Here is a 15,436-nt window from a genome sequence, read left to right as displayed (position 1 = left end):
GGGGGGACAAAGAGGGTGAAATGAGATTGGTAAGAGACTTTGCATGGGGCACGGGGGCCCAATGTGGAAAGTTGAGGGTGTTATATTGAATGGGACACTTGAAACCACGTCAACAAAATAAATTAAAAAATTTTTAAAAGAAATAGTTATTTGAAACCTATGTCCTCTTAATGATCAATGTTACCCCATTAAATTTAATTTTCTAAATAAAATTTTTAAAATTATTTTTAAAAAAGGAGTAAAAAATCAGAGAAATTATAAAATTATTTGACTACTAGTATATTATAACCTCTGAGATTCTCACCCCTGAATATTAAAATAAATTGTACTTCACCAAGTTACAAAACAAATGTTTCCAAATTTCCCTGTAAGCTAGGCCTACTAGAATTTCTTCAGTAACTTTTGATGCTCTTCACATCTTAAAATAAATAATGACTCTTTGAAGAGACTCTGATTAAGAATTTCTGAGGGAAAAATCTGTAACCACAAGAGTGAAGCAGTTTAATACTATTTCAGAAAGCATTCTTAGCATCTTGTTGTTTCTTTAATTATAAAATAGATATAAGTTAAAAATAACAGCATTTTTATGTTAAAAAAGCAACCAAAAAAACAAGTAGGGCTTAAGTTCCTTTGATCCATAGAAGAGAAAAATTGGCAGACACTAAAATACAGTTCTATTTTCTTCCAGAATTGGCATTATATCAGGAGGCCAAATACCCAGAATTGTAGAACAAAGTGGATATATTGGAGAAGAAACATTTCCAATCCTAAACCAAAGACGGTAACTTACATGCAGTAGAGATTCAATCAATGTTGATTGATTTAATCCAAGAGAAGTGGCAGAAAGTAAAAAATGAGTGCTTAGCTACTTCTAACCTTTTCCTATTTTAATCAGTAGTAAATATAACCTAAAATTTAATTGTTTTTCTTACTCATTTCTACCACCAACTCTCAAAAGTGCTCCTAGATAAACATCTGTTGATTTTTAAAATAAAGAGATAAAGAGGAGTTAAAGAAAGTAGGATTAAAAAAGAATTTTTAGTTTAATTTTTTAAAATATCTGTAAAGAAATTAGTATATATCTGTAAAAAAATATGAAAGTAAAAGAAACCACTTGATTTTCTCAAAACATATTCACTTGACATTGAAAATGTAATTTTTGGGATCTGCATCATTGAACCTGGTCCCCAGAGTCAGGTTTTTGCATCTCTGCCGTCCTCACCCCCGGCAAGACTTGTCCACAACTGGTGCCCAACGTGGGGCAGGGACCTAACCGGCATCCAAGGGACAGAACTGTGTTTATTTTTCCCTTATGGAGGAGAATAAATCAAATACACAGAATATATGAAATTAATCAAGAACAGAACATTTGGCCATAAGGAACACAAGGAGATAATTATTGAACCTGAATAGAAAGAGATGGTAGCTAGATACAATAGAGAATTTTCACTTGCACTGATTGGACAAAAAAATACATGAAGGGAGATGACATCAGAGTAATGGCGCTGTAGGGAGTAATACCGATAAATCTCCCCAAAAACTCAACAAGATCTTCAACCAGAAACAGAAAAATCTATCCTTGGAGCCTCCAGATGTTCCTTAATACACCCAAAGGTATGGTTGAGCAAAAAATTGGCTAAATATATAACCAAACCCCAAAGGAAATGGGGAGTAAGAAATACTCCGCCCTCCTCACTAACGTAAATAGGGCTGCTTTCACTGGGAACTGAGAGTATAGGAACTAAGGCGGGCAAAGAGGGTGAATAGATCCAGGCCACGGCACAAACGGCCGAACCAGGCTGTGGCATATGGATCCAAGCCGAGGAAAAGCTGTGCCTGTGGCAACCCAGTCAATACAAGTTAGCACTCATGCCAAACCCACACAAAGAAAGACAAGGGGGGCAGCAGTTTTCCCCGATCTCCTGGTCGGCGCGTGCAGATAGTGGGCAAGAGATTCCTCCGAGCGCCTCGGGAGTGGGTGCCCGTGTTCCCGGACAGAGGAACAAAGTCAGAGGCCTCTGTGTGGGTCAAAAGCAAAATCTCAGGCCGCCCCAGCACCCTTAAAAAGCCACGCATGAGGAGGGAGCAAGAGCTAATTCCAATGCTGGAACTTTCCCGTGTGGGCGTGGGTCTCATTTGGAGTAAGAGACAGCCTGCTCCATATCCTGGTCTGCGTTCACAAATAGTGAGCGAGAAATTATTCCAAGTGCCCCAGGAGTGAATGCCTGCCCGTGTTACCAGACAGAGTGGCAGAGTCAGAGGTCTTTGTGTGGGTGGAAGCCCTGCCTGATTATGCTAACAGCTCTGACTGATGGAGCCTTACCCAGAGCCCTGTGCTGAGTGGGAATAGAGTGGGGAGTTGCCAGCTCTTTGAGCCTCTTACTATCCAGGCAGAGGCAGCAGCAACCCCATAGCTGGATTATCAGGCTACTAATTCAGGAGGGAAAGACTAGGAGAGAGGCTCCGGTAACACGGACTCTCTTTCTGTCAGAGCCTACAAATGCTAATGAGCCTCAACTGCCATCAAGACTGAAGCCCAATATATGACATCATCATAGAGACTTATCAACTGCAAACCTCTACCTGAGAGGGCCAAGGGGCAGAACCCGGGGTACAGAGTCACCAACCAGGAAGAGGGAGAGAAAAGAAAAAGCAAGAAGATAACCTCTCAAAATAAAGAATAATCCACAGACTTTATAACCTATACCATTTTATTATATTTGTTCATTTGTTTCCCCTTAATTTCATGTCTTGATTATTTTTTTCCTCTTCCTATTTGGTCGTTTAATTCTCTGCTGGTCTTACTCTCTCCTCTACTTGAACTACACTATCCATAAGTGTTACATCTCCCATTAACTTTTCTTTCTTCTTCCTTTCTCTCTATGAGGGTTGCACTCCAAAACCCTTAACTCTCTCTCTCTCTCCTTTCTTTCTTTTTTATTCTTTTAGTGGTTCCCTTTTTTTCTCTCTCTCTCTTTCTTTTCTCCCTCTAAATTAGTTTATTCCTTTCTCCTTTACATCTCCTCTCTTTCAATCCTCAATAATGAACAAATTATCTTATCTGGGACTCAAACTTATGTTTGTGGCATTGTGGGGGGGTTTACTTTGCTTTTTTAACTCACGAGCAGTGCTCCCAACCCTGGCTTTCCATTTTATCTAGTTCTTGTTCCACTAAATACAACAGTGATTTTTAAATCCCCCCCCCCATTTTCCTGTTTCCCTCTTATTCCTCTCATCATATCTCTTAGTCAACCAACACCTAAAAGCAAATCATTTTATTCTTGTCCCAAATTTTTTCCTTATTTGGAGATAGTGGGTCCATACCCCCTTCTTTTGCCCCTTTATTACTTCTCCCCAACTCAGATCCTCCATTATAGGCATTGTTTGTTCTATTTAGCATAATATAATTCACAGTTCACCACAAGATTTTCTGAAGAAAGAGGGAAGAAGAGAGGAGAGAAAAAAAGGAGGAAGAGAATAATTTTCTTTCTTTTTTTTCTTTTTTTTTAAATTTTTTTATAAACTTTTCAATTTTTTATTTTTATTATTTTAACTTTTCTTTATTAAACCTCATTAATACTAACAACAAAACAACCCTCAGATGACATTAAGGAAGAGAAAATCAAATATCATGGATACAAAGAAAGAGAGGTAACACAGATGAATGAGGAAAAATCTATGGGAAAAAAATTTAATATATTGAAAACCTTGGAGCTAAATGACAGAGAATTTAAATTAGAAATCCTAAAAATACTCAGAGATATACAAGAAAACACAGAAAGGCAATTTAGGGAGCTCAGAAAACAATTCAATGAACACAAAGAACATATTACCAAGAAAATTGAAACTATAAAAACAAATCAAACTGAGATGAAAAACTCAATTCACGAGTTCAAAAATGAGGTAAAAAGCTTAGCTAATAGAACAGGCCAGACAGAAGGTAGGATTAGTGAAATAGAAGACAAGCAACTTGAGGCACAACAGAGAGAAGAAAGAGACTCAAAAATTTTTAAAAAATGAGATAGCCCTACAGGAATTCTCTGACTCCATCAAAAAGAATAACATAAGAATAATAGGTATATCAGAGGGAGAAGAGAGAGAAAATAGAATGGAGAACATATTCAAACAAATAATAGATGAGAACTTCCCAAGCCTGTGGAAAAAATTAAAGCCTCAAATTCAAAAATCAAACAGAACCCTGTGTTTTCTTAACCCCAACAAACCTACTCCAAGGCACATCATAATAAAATTGGCACAAACCAATGACAAAGAAAACATTCTTAAGGCAGCCAGGGAAAAGAAGAATACAACATATAAAGGAAGGCCCATTAGATTACCATCAGATTTCTCAACAGAAACTCTACAAGCTAGAAGAGAGTGGACCCCAATATTTAAAGTCCTGAAAGAGAGGAACTTTCAGCCACGAATACTATACCATCAAAGTTATCCTTCAAATATGAAGGAGAAATAAAAACACTCACAGATACAGAAAAGATGAGGGAATTTATCAGAAATCCCCACTCCAGGAATTACTAAAGCGGGTTCTCCAATCAGATACAAAGAACAACAACAACAAAAAAAAAGCCACAAGTAAAAGCTCCAAGAATAACATCATAAAACTAAATTTAAACTGTGACAACAACAAAAAAAGGGGGGGGGGGGATGATGAAGATTAACAGTAGCAAAGAATGATGCAGTGCAAAAGTACTAACAAGATAGTGCACTACAATGAACAGGGTAGGAACCCTTTTCATTACTTAATAGTAACCACCACTGAAAAAACCACCACAGAAACACATGATTTAAAAAAGTTAGCAACAGAAGAAAGATGTTTGGAATACAACCAAATAAAAACAAAAGATAGAAAAACAAAAGAGAAGGATGAAACAAGACACAAAACTAACAGAAAGCAAGATATAAAATGGCAATAGGGAACTCACAAGTGTCAATAATTACACTAAATGTAAACAAATTAAACTCAACAATAAAAGAACCAGAGTAGCAGAATGGATTAAAAAAGAAAATCCAACTGTATGCTGCCTATAAGAAACTCATCTAAGCAACAAGGATAAAAACAAATTCAAAGTGAAATGCTGGAAAACAATACTGCAAGCAAATAACATCCAAAAAAAAGCAGGTGTAGCAATACTCATATCTGATCATGCTGACTACAAGACAGCAAAAGTACTCAGAGACAAAAATGGCCATTTCATAATGGTTAAGGGGACACTGAATCAAGAAGACATAACAATTCTTAATATATATGCACCAAACCAAGGAGCACCAAAATATATAAGACAGCTACTTATTGACCTTAAAACAAAAACTGAAAAAAATACAATCATACTTGGAGACCTCAATACACCACTGACAGCTCTAGATCAGTCATCCAAACAGAGAATCAATAAAGATATATTGGCCTTAAACAAAACACTAGAGCACCTGGATATGATAGATATCTACAGGACATTTCATCCCAAAGTGACAGAGTATACATTTTTCTCCAGTGTACATGGATCATTTTCACGAATTGTTGACCATATGTTGGGCCACAAAAACATCAGCAAATTCAGAAAAATTAAAGTTGTACCAAGCATATTTTCTGATCATAAAAACTTGAAACTAGAAATCAACTGCAAAGAAGAGGAAAAAAATCCCACAAAAATGTGGAAACTAAACAACATACTTTTAAAAAATGAATGGGTCAGAGAAGAAATAAGTGCAGAGATCAAAAGATTGCAGACAAATGAAAATGACAATACGACATATCAGCATCTATGGAATGCAGCAAAAGCAGTGATAAGAGGGAAGTTCATATCACTTCAGGCATATATGAACAAACAAGAGAGAGCCCAAGTGAACTACTTAACTTCACACCTTAAGGAACTGGAAAAAGAAGAACAAAGACAACCCAAATTCAGCCAAAGAAAGGAGATAATAAAAATCAGAGCAGAAATAAATGAAATATAGAACAGAAAAACTATAGACAAAATTAATAGAACAAGGAGCTGGTTCTTTGAAAAGATCAACAAAATTGACAAACCCTTGGCAAGACTTACCAAGGAAAATAGAAAAAGAACTCATATAAACAAAATCCAAAATGAAAGAGGAGAAATCACCACGGACATCGTAGATATACAAAAAGTTACTGTAGAATACTATGAAAATTTTATGCCACTAAATTCAACAACCTAGAAGAAATGGATAAATTCTTAGAACAATACAACCTTCCTAGACTGAGTCAAGAAGAAGCAGAAAGCCTAAACAAACCTATTAGTAGAGAAGAAATAATAAAAAAAAACATTAAAAACCTCCCCAAAAATAAAAGTCCAGGCCCAGACGGCTATATCAGCAAATTTTATCAAACATTCAAAGAAGACTTGGTTCCTATTCTACTCAAAGTCTTCCAAAAAATTGAAGAAGAAGCAATACTTTCAAACACATTTTATGAGGCCAACATAACCCTCATACCAAAACCAGGCAAGGATGGCACACAAAAAATAAAACTACAGACCAATATCTCTAATTATGCTAAAATACTAAACAAAATACTAGCAAATCAAATACAAGAACATATTAAAAAAATAATACATCATGATCAATTGGGATTCATGTCGTTTAAAATTGAAGAAAAAATAAAAAGCTTTCCAGACAAAAAAAAAACTCAAAGAATTTAGTACAACCAAACCAAAGCTGCAAGAAATGCTAAGGGACCTGTTGGAAACAGATCAAAGGAGAAAAAGAATATAGCAAAAGAGGAATACAGTTTTGAAGAATAAAATGGCAATAAACAATTACATATCAATAGTAACCTTAAATGTAAAAGGATTAAATGAACCAATCAAAAGACAAAGGGTAGGTGTGTGGATAAGAAAACAGGACCCATACATACGCTGTCTACAAGAGACACACCGTAAAACAAAAGATGCACATAGACTGAAGGTAAAAGGATGGAAAAACTTTTTCACGCAAATGAAAATGAAAAAAAAGCTGAGGTAGCAATACTTATAACAGACAAATTGGACGTTAAAATAAAGGCTACAGTAACAGATATAGAATGTCATTACATAATGATAAAGGGAGCAATCCAACAGGAAGATATAACCATTATAAATATCTATTCACCTAATATAGGAGCACCTAAATATATAAAGCAGACTTTGATGGATTTAAAGGAAAATATCAACAGCAATACTCTAATATAGGGGATTTCAATACCCCACTAACATCACTAGATAGATCCTCAAGAAAGAAAATTAACAAAGAAACAGCAGACTTAAAGGACATACTAGATCAACTAGATTTAATAAATATCTTCAGAACCTTTTACCCTAAAGCAGCAGAATATACATTCTTTTCAAGTGCTCATTGTACATTTTCTAGGATAGACCACATGTTAGGGCACAAAAGCAGTCTCAACAAATTTAAGAAGATTGAAATCATATCGAGCACTTTCTCTGATCACAATGGCATGAAACTAGAAATCAACTGCAACAGAAAAACTGAAAAATACTCAAACACATGGAAACTAAATATTATGTTATTAAATAACGAATGGTTAACAATGAGATCAAAGAAGAAATTTAAAAATTCCCTGAAACAAATGATAACAAGTATACATCAACTCAAAATTTATGAGACACAGGAAAAGCAGTCCTGAGAGGGAAGTTCATAGCATTACAGGCATACCTCAAGAAGCTAGAAAAAGCTCAAAGAAACAACTTGATCCTGCATCTAAAAGAACTAGAAAAAGAACAGCCCAGAGCTAGTAGAAGAAAGGAAATAATAAAGATCAGAGCAGAAATAAATGACATAGAGGCTAAAGAAACAATACAGAGGTTCAATGAAACTAGGAGCTGGTTATTTGAAAAGGTAAACAAGATCAATAAACCTTTAACCAGACTCACCACGAAAAAAAGAGAGAGGACTCAAATAAATAAAATAAGAAACGAGAGTGGAGAAATAACAACTGACACACAGAAATACAAAATATTGTAAGAAAATACTATGAAGAACTGTATGCCAAAAATCTAGAGAACCTAGATGAAATGGACAAATTCCTTGAAACATATAATCTTCCAAAAATTAATCTGGAAGAATCAGAAAACCTAAACAGACCAATTACAACAAATGAGATTGAAACAATTATCAAAAAAACTCCCAAAAAAGAAAAGTCCTGGGCCAGATGGCTTCACAAGTGAATTTTACCAAATATTCAAAGAACTAACTCCTATCCTTCTCAAGCTATTTCAAAAAATTCAAAAGGAAAGAAGAATTCCACGCTCCTTTTATGAGGCAAGTATAATTCTGATTCCAAAACCAGAAAAGACAACACAAAGAAAGAAAATTATAGGCCAATATCCCTGATGAATTTAGATGCTAAAATCCTCAACAAAATATTAGCAAACTGGATCCAGCAATATATGAAAAAATCATACACCATGATCAAATGGGATTTATTCTTGGGAGGCAAGACTGGTACAATATTCGCAAATCAATCAATGTGATTCATCATATAACAAAAGGAAGGAGAAAAACCACATGATGATTTCAATAGATGCAGAAAAAGTATTTGATAAAATGCAGCAACCATTCATGATCAAAACTCTCAGCAAAGTGGGAATACAGGGAACATACCTCAACATGATAAAGGCCATCTATGACAAACCCACAGCCAACCTCATACTCAATGGGCAAAAGTTAAAAGCAGTCCCCTTAAGATCAGGAACAAGGCAGGGGTGCCCTCTTTCACCACTCTTATTCAACATAGTTCTGGAAGCTCTAACCACAGCAATCAGACAAGAAAAAGAAATAAAATGCATCCAAATTGGAAAAGAAGTAAAACTATCATTATTTGCTGATAATATGATATTGTATATAGAAAACCCTAAAGTCTCAGTCAAAAAACTACTAGACCTAATAAATGAATTCAGCAAGGTGGAAGGATATAAAATTAATACTTAGAAATCAGAGGCATTTTTATACACTAACAATAAACTGTCAGAAAGAGAAATTAAGAAAACAATCCCTTTTATTATTGCAACCAAAAAAATAAAATATCTAAGAATAAATTTAACCAGGGAGATTAAAGACTTGTATTCGGAAAATTATAAAACATTGATAAAAGAAATCAGGGAAGATATAAACATGTGGAAGCATATACCGTGCTCATGGTTAGGAAGAATAAACATCATTAAAATGTCTATATTACTCAAAGCAATTTGAGTAATAAATTCAATGCAATACCGAATAAAATACCAATGACTTACTTCAAAGATATAGAACACATATTCCAAAACTTTATATGGAACCAAAAGAGAACACGAATAGCCTCAGCAATCTTGAAAAGGAAGAATAAAGTGGGAGGTATCACACTTCCAGAAATCAAGTTATACTACAAGGCCACTGTACTCAAAACAGCCTGGTACTGGCATAAGAACAGGCATATAGATCAATGGAACAGATCATAGAACCCAGAAACAAACCCACATCTCTATGGACAACTGATATTTGACAAAGGAGGTAAGACCATACAATGGAGTTAAGACAGCCTCTTTAATAAATGGTGTTGGGAAAATTGGACAGCAACCTGCAAAAAAAATGAAACTAGAACACTATCTTACACCATTCACAAAAATAAACTCAAAATGGATAAAAGACTTAAATGTAAGCCTTAAAACTATAGGCATATTAGAAGGAAACATAGGCAGTAAGCTCTCTGACATCTATCGCAGCAATATATTTGCTGACTTGTCTCCATGGGCAAGTGAAATAAAAGACGGGATAAACAAATGGGACTATATCAAACTAAAAAGCTTTTGCACAGCTAAAGACAATAAGAACAGAATAAAAAGACAAACTACACAATGGGAGAATATATCAGACCATACATCTGGTAAAGGGTAATAACCAAAATTTATAAAGAACTTGTAAAACTCAACACCAGGAAGACAAACAATCCAATTTAAAAATGGGCAAAAGAAATGAATAGACACTTCTCTAAAGAGGACATACAGATGGCCAATAGACATATGAAAAAATGCTCAACATCACTAATCATGAGAGAAATGCAAATTAAAACCACAATGAGATATCACCTCACACCAGTCAGAATGGCGCTCATCAACAAAACAACACAGAATAAGTGCTGGAGAGGATGTGGAGAAAAGGGAACTCTCTTGCACTGCTGGTGGGAATTCAGACTGGTGCAGCCACTGTGGAAAACAGTATGGAGATTCCTCAAGAAATTAAAAATTGAACTGCCTTTTGTCCCAGCTATACCACTTTTAGGAATATACCCCAAGAACACCCTAGCACCGTTTGAAAAGAAGAAATTCACCCCCATGTTTATGGCAGCATTGTTCACAATAGCAGAGATCTGGAAACAGCCCAAGTGTCCGTCAGTGGATGAGTGTATTAAAAAGCTTTGGTACATACTCTGGTTTCTCTTCAGATTGTATAAATCTTTCGCCTTTTAAAAAGCTTTGGTACATATATACTATGGAATATTACTCAGCCATAAGAAATGATGACATCGGTTCTTTTACAACAACATGGATGGGCCTTGATAACATTATACTGAGCGAAATAAGTAAATCAGAAAAAACTAAGAACTACATTCCAAACATAGGTGGGACATAAAAATAAAATTCAGAGACATGGACAAGAGTGTGGGGGTTCTGTGGTGGGGGGGGAGGAGAGGGAGAGGGTTGGGGGAGGGGAGGGGCACAAAGAAACCAGTTAGAAGGTGACAGAAGACAATTGGACTTTGGGTCATGGGAATGCAGCATAATCAAATGTCAGAATAACCTAGAGATGTTTTCTCTGAACATATGTACCCTGATTTATCAATGTCACCCATTAAAAATTAAAAAAAAAGAAAATGTAATTTTTAAAAAATTCCAAAGACTATTAATAATTTATTGTCAGATGTACACTGCTTTCCCATTTATAAACAATCTCATGTAATCTTAAAATAACTACATGAGGTATTACTTTCATTTTACAATGTCTGAACTGAAGCTCAGAGAAGTTAAGGAATTTGGTCAAAATCAAAAAATCAACAAGTGACAAGACCTAGATTCAAATCTATTTGCTGATTTAGATTCCCCTCTCTATGAGATACATAGCAATACTGCAGTTGCTGACATTAGATTTAGTGGATAAACTGGGAAAATCAGAATTTGGAGGGGAACAAAAAAAGGACTTGAACTCTCAACCAGAATCGAGATCAAAAGGTTGTCCCAAATACTTCAGGATTTAAAGTCATTTTGCTAGCTGTTGGTCCTCTTAAGAGCAACATTCTATCTTGGACATCTTTGTATTTACTACAGAAAATACGTGGTACAATACTGTAAATAGTAGATCCACCAGAAATATTTACAAAAATGAATTAATTGGTTTGTAAGTGTTAGCTTAGGCATCTAATATGTCTTTTTTTTTTTTTTTTTTATAAATTTTTTTTTTAATTTTTTATTTATTCATTTTAGAAAGGAGGGGGGGAGAGAGAGAGAGAGACAGACAGACAGACAGACAGAGAAGGGGGGAGGAGCTGGAAGCATCAACTCCCATATGTGCCTTGACCAAGCAGGCCCAGGGTTTCGAACCGGCGACCTCAGCATTTCCAGGTCGACGCTTTATCCACTGCGCCACCACAGGTCAGGCTAATATGTCTTTTTAATATTGTTCTAGATCTAGAGCATTGTCTAACAATTCTGCTGAAACCCAACTGACTTCATTTGCAGAGTGTCATGCTATTTTACTATTTACCATGGAATAGGGCCCATACTCTCTAAAATTAGCTGTCAACTAACAGAAAAATAAGATGCAAAAGATTTAAGCCTAATCAAAATATAAATTAATTTTTTCCAAGAGAGAAGACAACCTCAAAGTGATGTTTTGTCTTAGGATATTACCTATATTTAAATTTTAATTTCTTATTCATCATTATCTTTGTTTTCACTGATTTTAAGTATATATACGATATTTTTCAGTATCATGTAATCTCTTTTGAATCAGCTTTGTCACCCTGCTAATCCATTCATTACTTATTTAAATACATGTTCATTACATATTGGTATGAGAACTTTGTTCTAAACATTTTGAAAATTATACACTGATACTTTTTAGAAAAAAAGTTAACCATTTTGTTTGATGCTTTTTTATTTTTATCATTTTGTAGTACATATACATTAGTACTCTTGTCTTTTGAAAAAATATTTTTTATTTATAGTATAGTTATTTCATGTACTAGCAGAAAATGAATTTATTAGGAATATATGGGTCACCTCATAGAACTGATGGGAAAACTAAGAAAGAAGCATAAACAAAATGGCAGCAGAAAATACAGCTGGGACCTTGCTATCAGGACAGGATCCTTAACATGCCCTTCTTGACACTATTGCTAATGCTTCATGGACTATCATTGCTACTGTAACCTCCAGTAGCATGCTGAAATGCTTCAACATGCTACAGAATATAAATCCAAAATTCTTCCAATATTTATACATCACTTTTTTTTAGCATTCTAGGCAGAACAGCCATATAAACAAGCCTATTCCATTTTTTAAAAAAATACATTTACTTTAAATTTAAAGAATATTTGGGGATCTATTTTAAATATTTAAAGATTAGTTTATTAAAAGTTTTCCACAATTATCTTCTAGATTTTTAGAGGGTTTCACATGAGTATAATGGAATCAGACCTTGAATATCTGTCTGTGGAAGACTCTTACCTGGGCCAAGCCCATCATGTCCAATGACAATCTTGTATAAATCCCCAAGGTGCACAGCTTCTAAGGAGAAAGTGTCAGTCTGCAACAAATTAAAGAAGTATACTTAAATCTAGACTATGAGTCTCATTTCTAGCAAGGATATAAATTAAGATATAGTAAATATTGTGGAAAATGAATTAGGTTCATTCAGTAAATATTCAAATCTATGTAAATTAAGTAAAAGTAAAACAATAATATTAATTTATAGAACACAATAACAAATTTTCTTATATGCCTCACTCCTCTTTATTGCCAAATTTTCATTATAAAAGCAGAAATCTTAGGACTCTCTATAAATATATTTTTAAATCAACAATATAAATATAATAATTATAAAATACACTAAATGTTTTAATTCATTTGAACACAACCAACTCTTTCCTGCCTTGGGATAGAACTTTTTCATCAATGTTGATGTGCCATTTACAAATATAATATTTCTAAAGTTGTTTTACTATATTGATGTAATATTAGTGAAAACACTATAATATTGACAATACTTTTCTGAAGTGCAATGTGCTGCTACAGTCAAAGCTACTCACATTAGAGCTCCAACGGCCCATGTATTCAGAATACATGTAAAAGTGAGGAGTCCAGAGCTCTCTTGTTAGAACTTAAAATAATAATACAGATTAAAATGTAAGAAAAACACATAATGTAGCATATCAGTTGAAAAATAATCCATAAATGAAACATAACCTTTGCATTTGTACAGTATCTTATGCATTTTGAAATATGTTCACATATATTTTATGGTATTCTTAAAAGTCACTCAGTGTGAAAAAAAATCTATTCTAAAGAAAAGAACAGCCCTGGCCGGTTGGCTCAGCGGTAGAGCGTCGGCCTAGCGTGCGGAGGACCCAGGTTCGATTCCCGGCCAGGGCACACAGGAGAAGCGCCCATTTGCTTCTCCACCTCTCCGCCGCGCTTTCCTCTCTGTCTCTCTCTTCCCCTCCCGCAGCCGAGGCTCCATTGGAGCAAAGATGGCCCGGGCGCTGGGCATGGCTCTGTGGCCTCTGCCTCAGGCGCTAGAGTGGCTCTGGTCGCAACATGGCGACGCCCAGGATGGGCAGAGCATCGCCCCCTGGTGGGCAGAGCACCGCCCCTGGTGGGCGTGCCGGGTGGATCCCGGTCGGGCGCATGCGGGAGTCTGTCTGACTGTCTCTCCCTGTTTCCAGCTTCAGAAAAATGAAAAAAAAAAAAAAAAAAAAAAAAAAAAAAGAAAAGAACAAAACCAGGATTAGAGCTCAGTTTTTCTGATATGTAATAATACTACTCTTCTTTGTAACCACTCTGCCTCTGCATAAGTGGAATATAAAAAATAAAAATAGATAAAATCATTACCATTCATTTACAAATATATATATAAATATAATATATATAGGTTGTGCCTGCTACAAGTTAATAACTAACATTGTCATCACTTTATTCATAAAACAAATCAACTAGAAAAGGAAAAATTTTTATATAATACAAGAAAATAGTATTAGTGAAAACTATTAGTTATAATATTATAACTGATATAAAGAATACTAAGAAATAGAAAGGAAATACAATGAAAATATCTTGACATATTCATTCTATTTGTATCATCAGAAAAAGCTAAGATAACTAAAATATAATGGGCCCCTTATGCTTTACTCAGTTAAAAATAAGTATTACTAGCATATTAATGTTAGTAATAGTAAAAAATAATGTAATGTATTCAGTTTCTACATTTGACAATCAAAGTTGTAATATACAACAATCCTCATTTAACAATATAAAATTTAACTTAAGAATTAGAAAATGGGAAATTATTTCAGCAACATGTTGGATTAGGCAGAATGAAGCCTTCACTCCACCATAAATATACCATTTTAACAATAATAAATAAACTAGAACAGTTCTTTGAAAAGTGTAGACACCAGAACAAAAGCTGCAGCACCTAGCCCTAAGCATGATGAAGAAGGGACTCCATTAAAACTCCACTTGTAATTTTTTGGGTGCCATGATCCTCCTACAACTTGGCATATGGAAGAAGCCTTCCATCTTACAAATTCTATCTTAGGACATACAAAAAAATATAAACCATGCATACAAAATCTTGGCTTCTCTGGGGCTGTGCAAGGAATTGAATCCTTTCTAATTTAAGTTGAAATACTAATAGTCTTAGGACAGATACAAGGGAATAAACCATGCATACAAAATCCTGTCTTCTCTGGGGCTGTCCAAGGAACTGAATCCTTGGACATTTTGTGGGTTCTTACCTCATTTTTTACCTCTTTGTCACTTCTCCCCAACTCAGGCCCTCCATTATATGTAGTTTTTGTTCCATTGAGCAAAATATAATTTTCAATTTCTCCCTATTTTCTCAAAAAAAATTATTTAATTTTTTTACTTTTTTAATTTTTATACCTTCATTTTTTTATTCTTTATCAACCCTTATTAGTGTTATTAACAATACCACTCTCAAATACCATTAAGAAAAAAGAAATCAAATATGGATACAAAAGACAGAGATGTAGCTCAGATAAATGAGAAAAAATCTATAGAAAAATATTTCAATAGCTTAAATCTTGGAGTTAAGAGACAGATAATTTAAAATTGAAATCCTAAAAATACTCAGATATATAAAAGAAATCAAAGAAAGGCAATTTAGGGAGCTCAAAAAACAATTGAAA

At 34.6% G+C, this 15,436-nt stretch overlaps 1 protein-coding gene across 1 annotated transcript in view; it reads right to left on the bottom strand.

Annotated features, from left to right (window-relative positions):
* RP1 (RP1 axonemal microtubule associated) overlaps positions 1–15,436 on the bottom strand; it is a 413,345-nt gene that overhangs the window by 330,391 nt on the left and 67,518 nt on the right. Inside the window, exon 8 of the mRNA XM_066266133.1 lies at positions 12,735–12,813. Within this exon, the coding sequence (XP_066122230.1) occupies positions 12,735–12,813 (79 nt within the window). The remainder of the gene's footprint in view (positions 1–12,734; positions 12,814–15,436) is intronic.

The sequence above is a fragment of the Saccopteryx bilineata genome, chromosome 3 (assembly GCF_036850765.1).
Source record: "Saccopteryx bilineata isolate mSacBil1 chromosome 3, mSacBil1_pri_phased_curated, whole genome shotgun sequence".
NCBI lineage: Eukaryota > Metazoa > Chordata > Mammalia > Chiroptera > Emballonuridae > Saccopteryx > Saccopteryx bilineata.
This window is presented reverse-complemented; position numbering and strand designations above follow the sequence as displayed.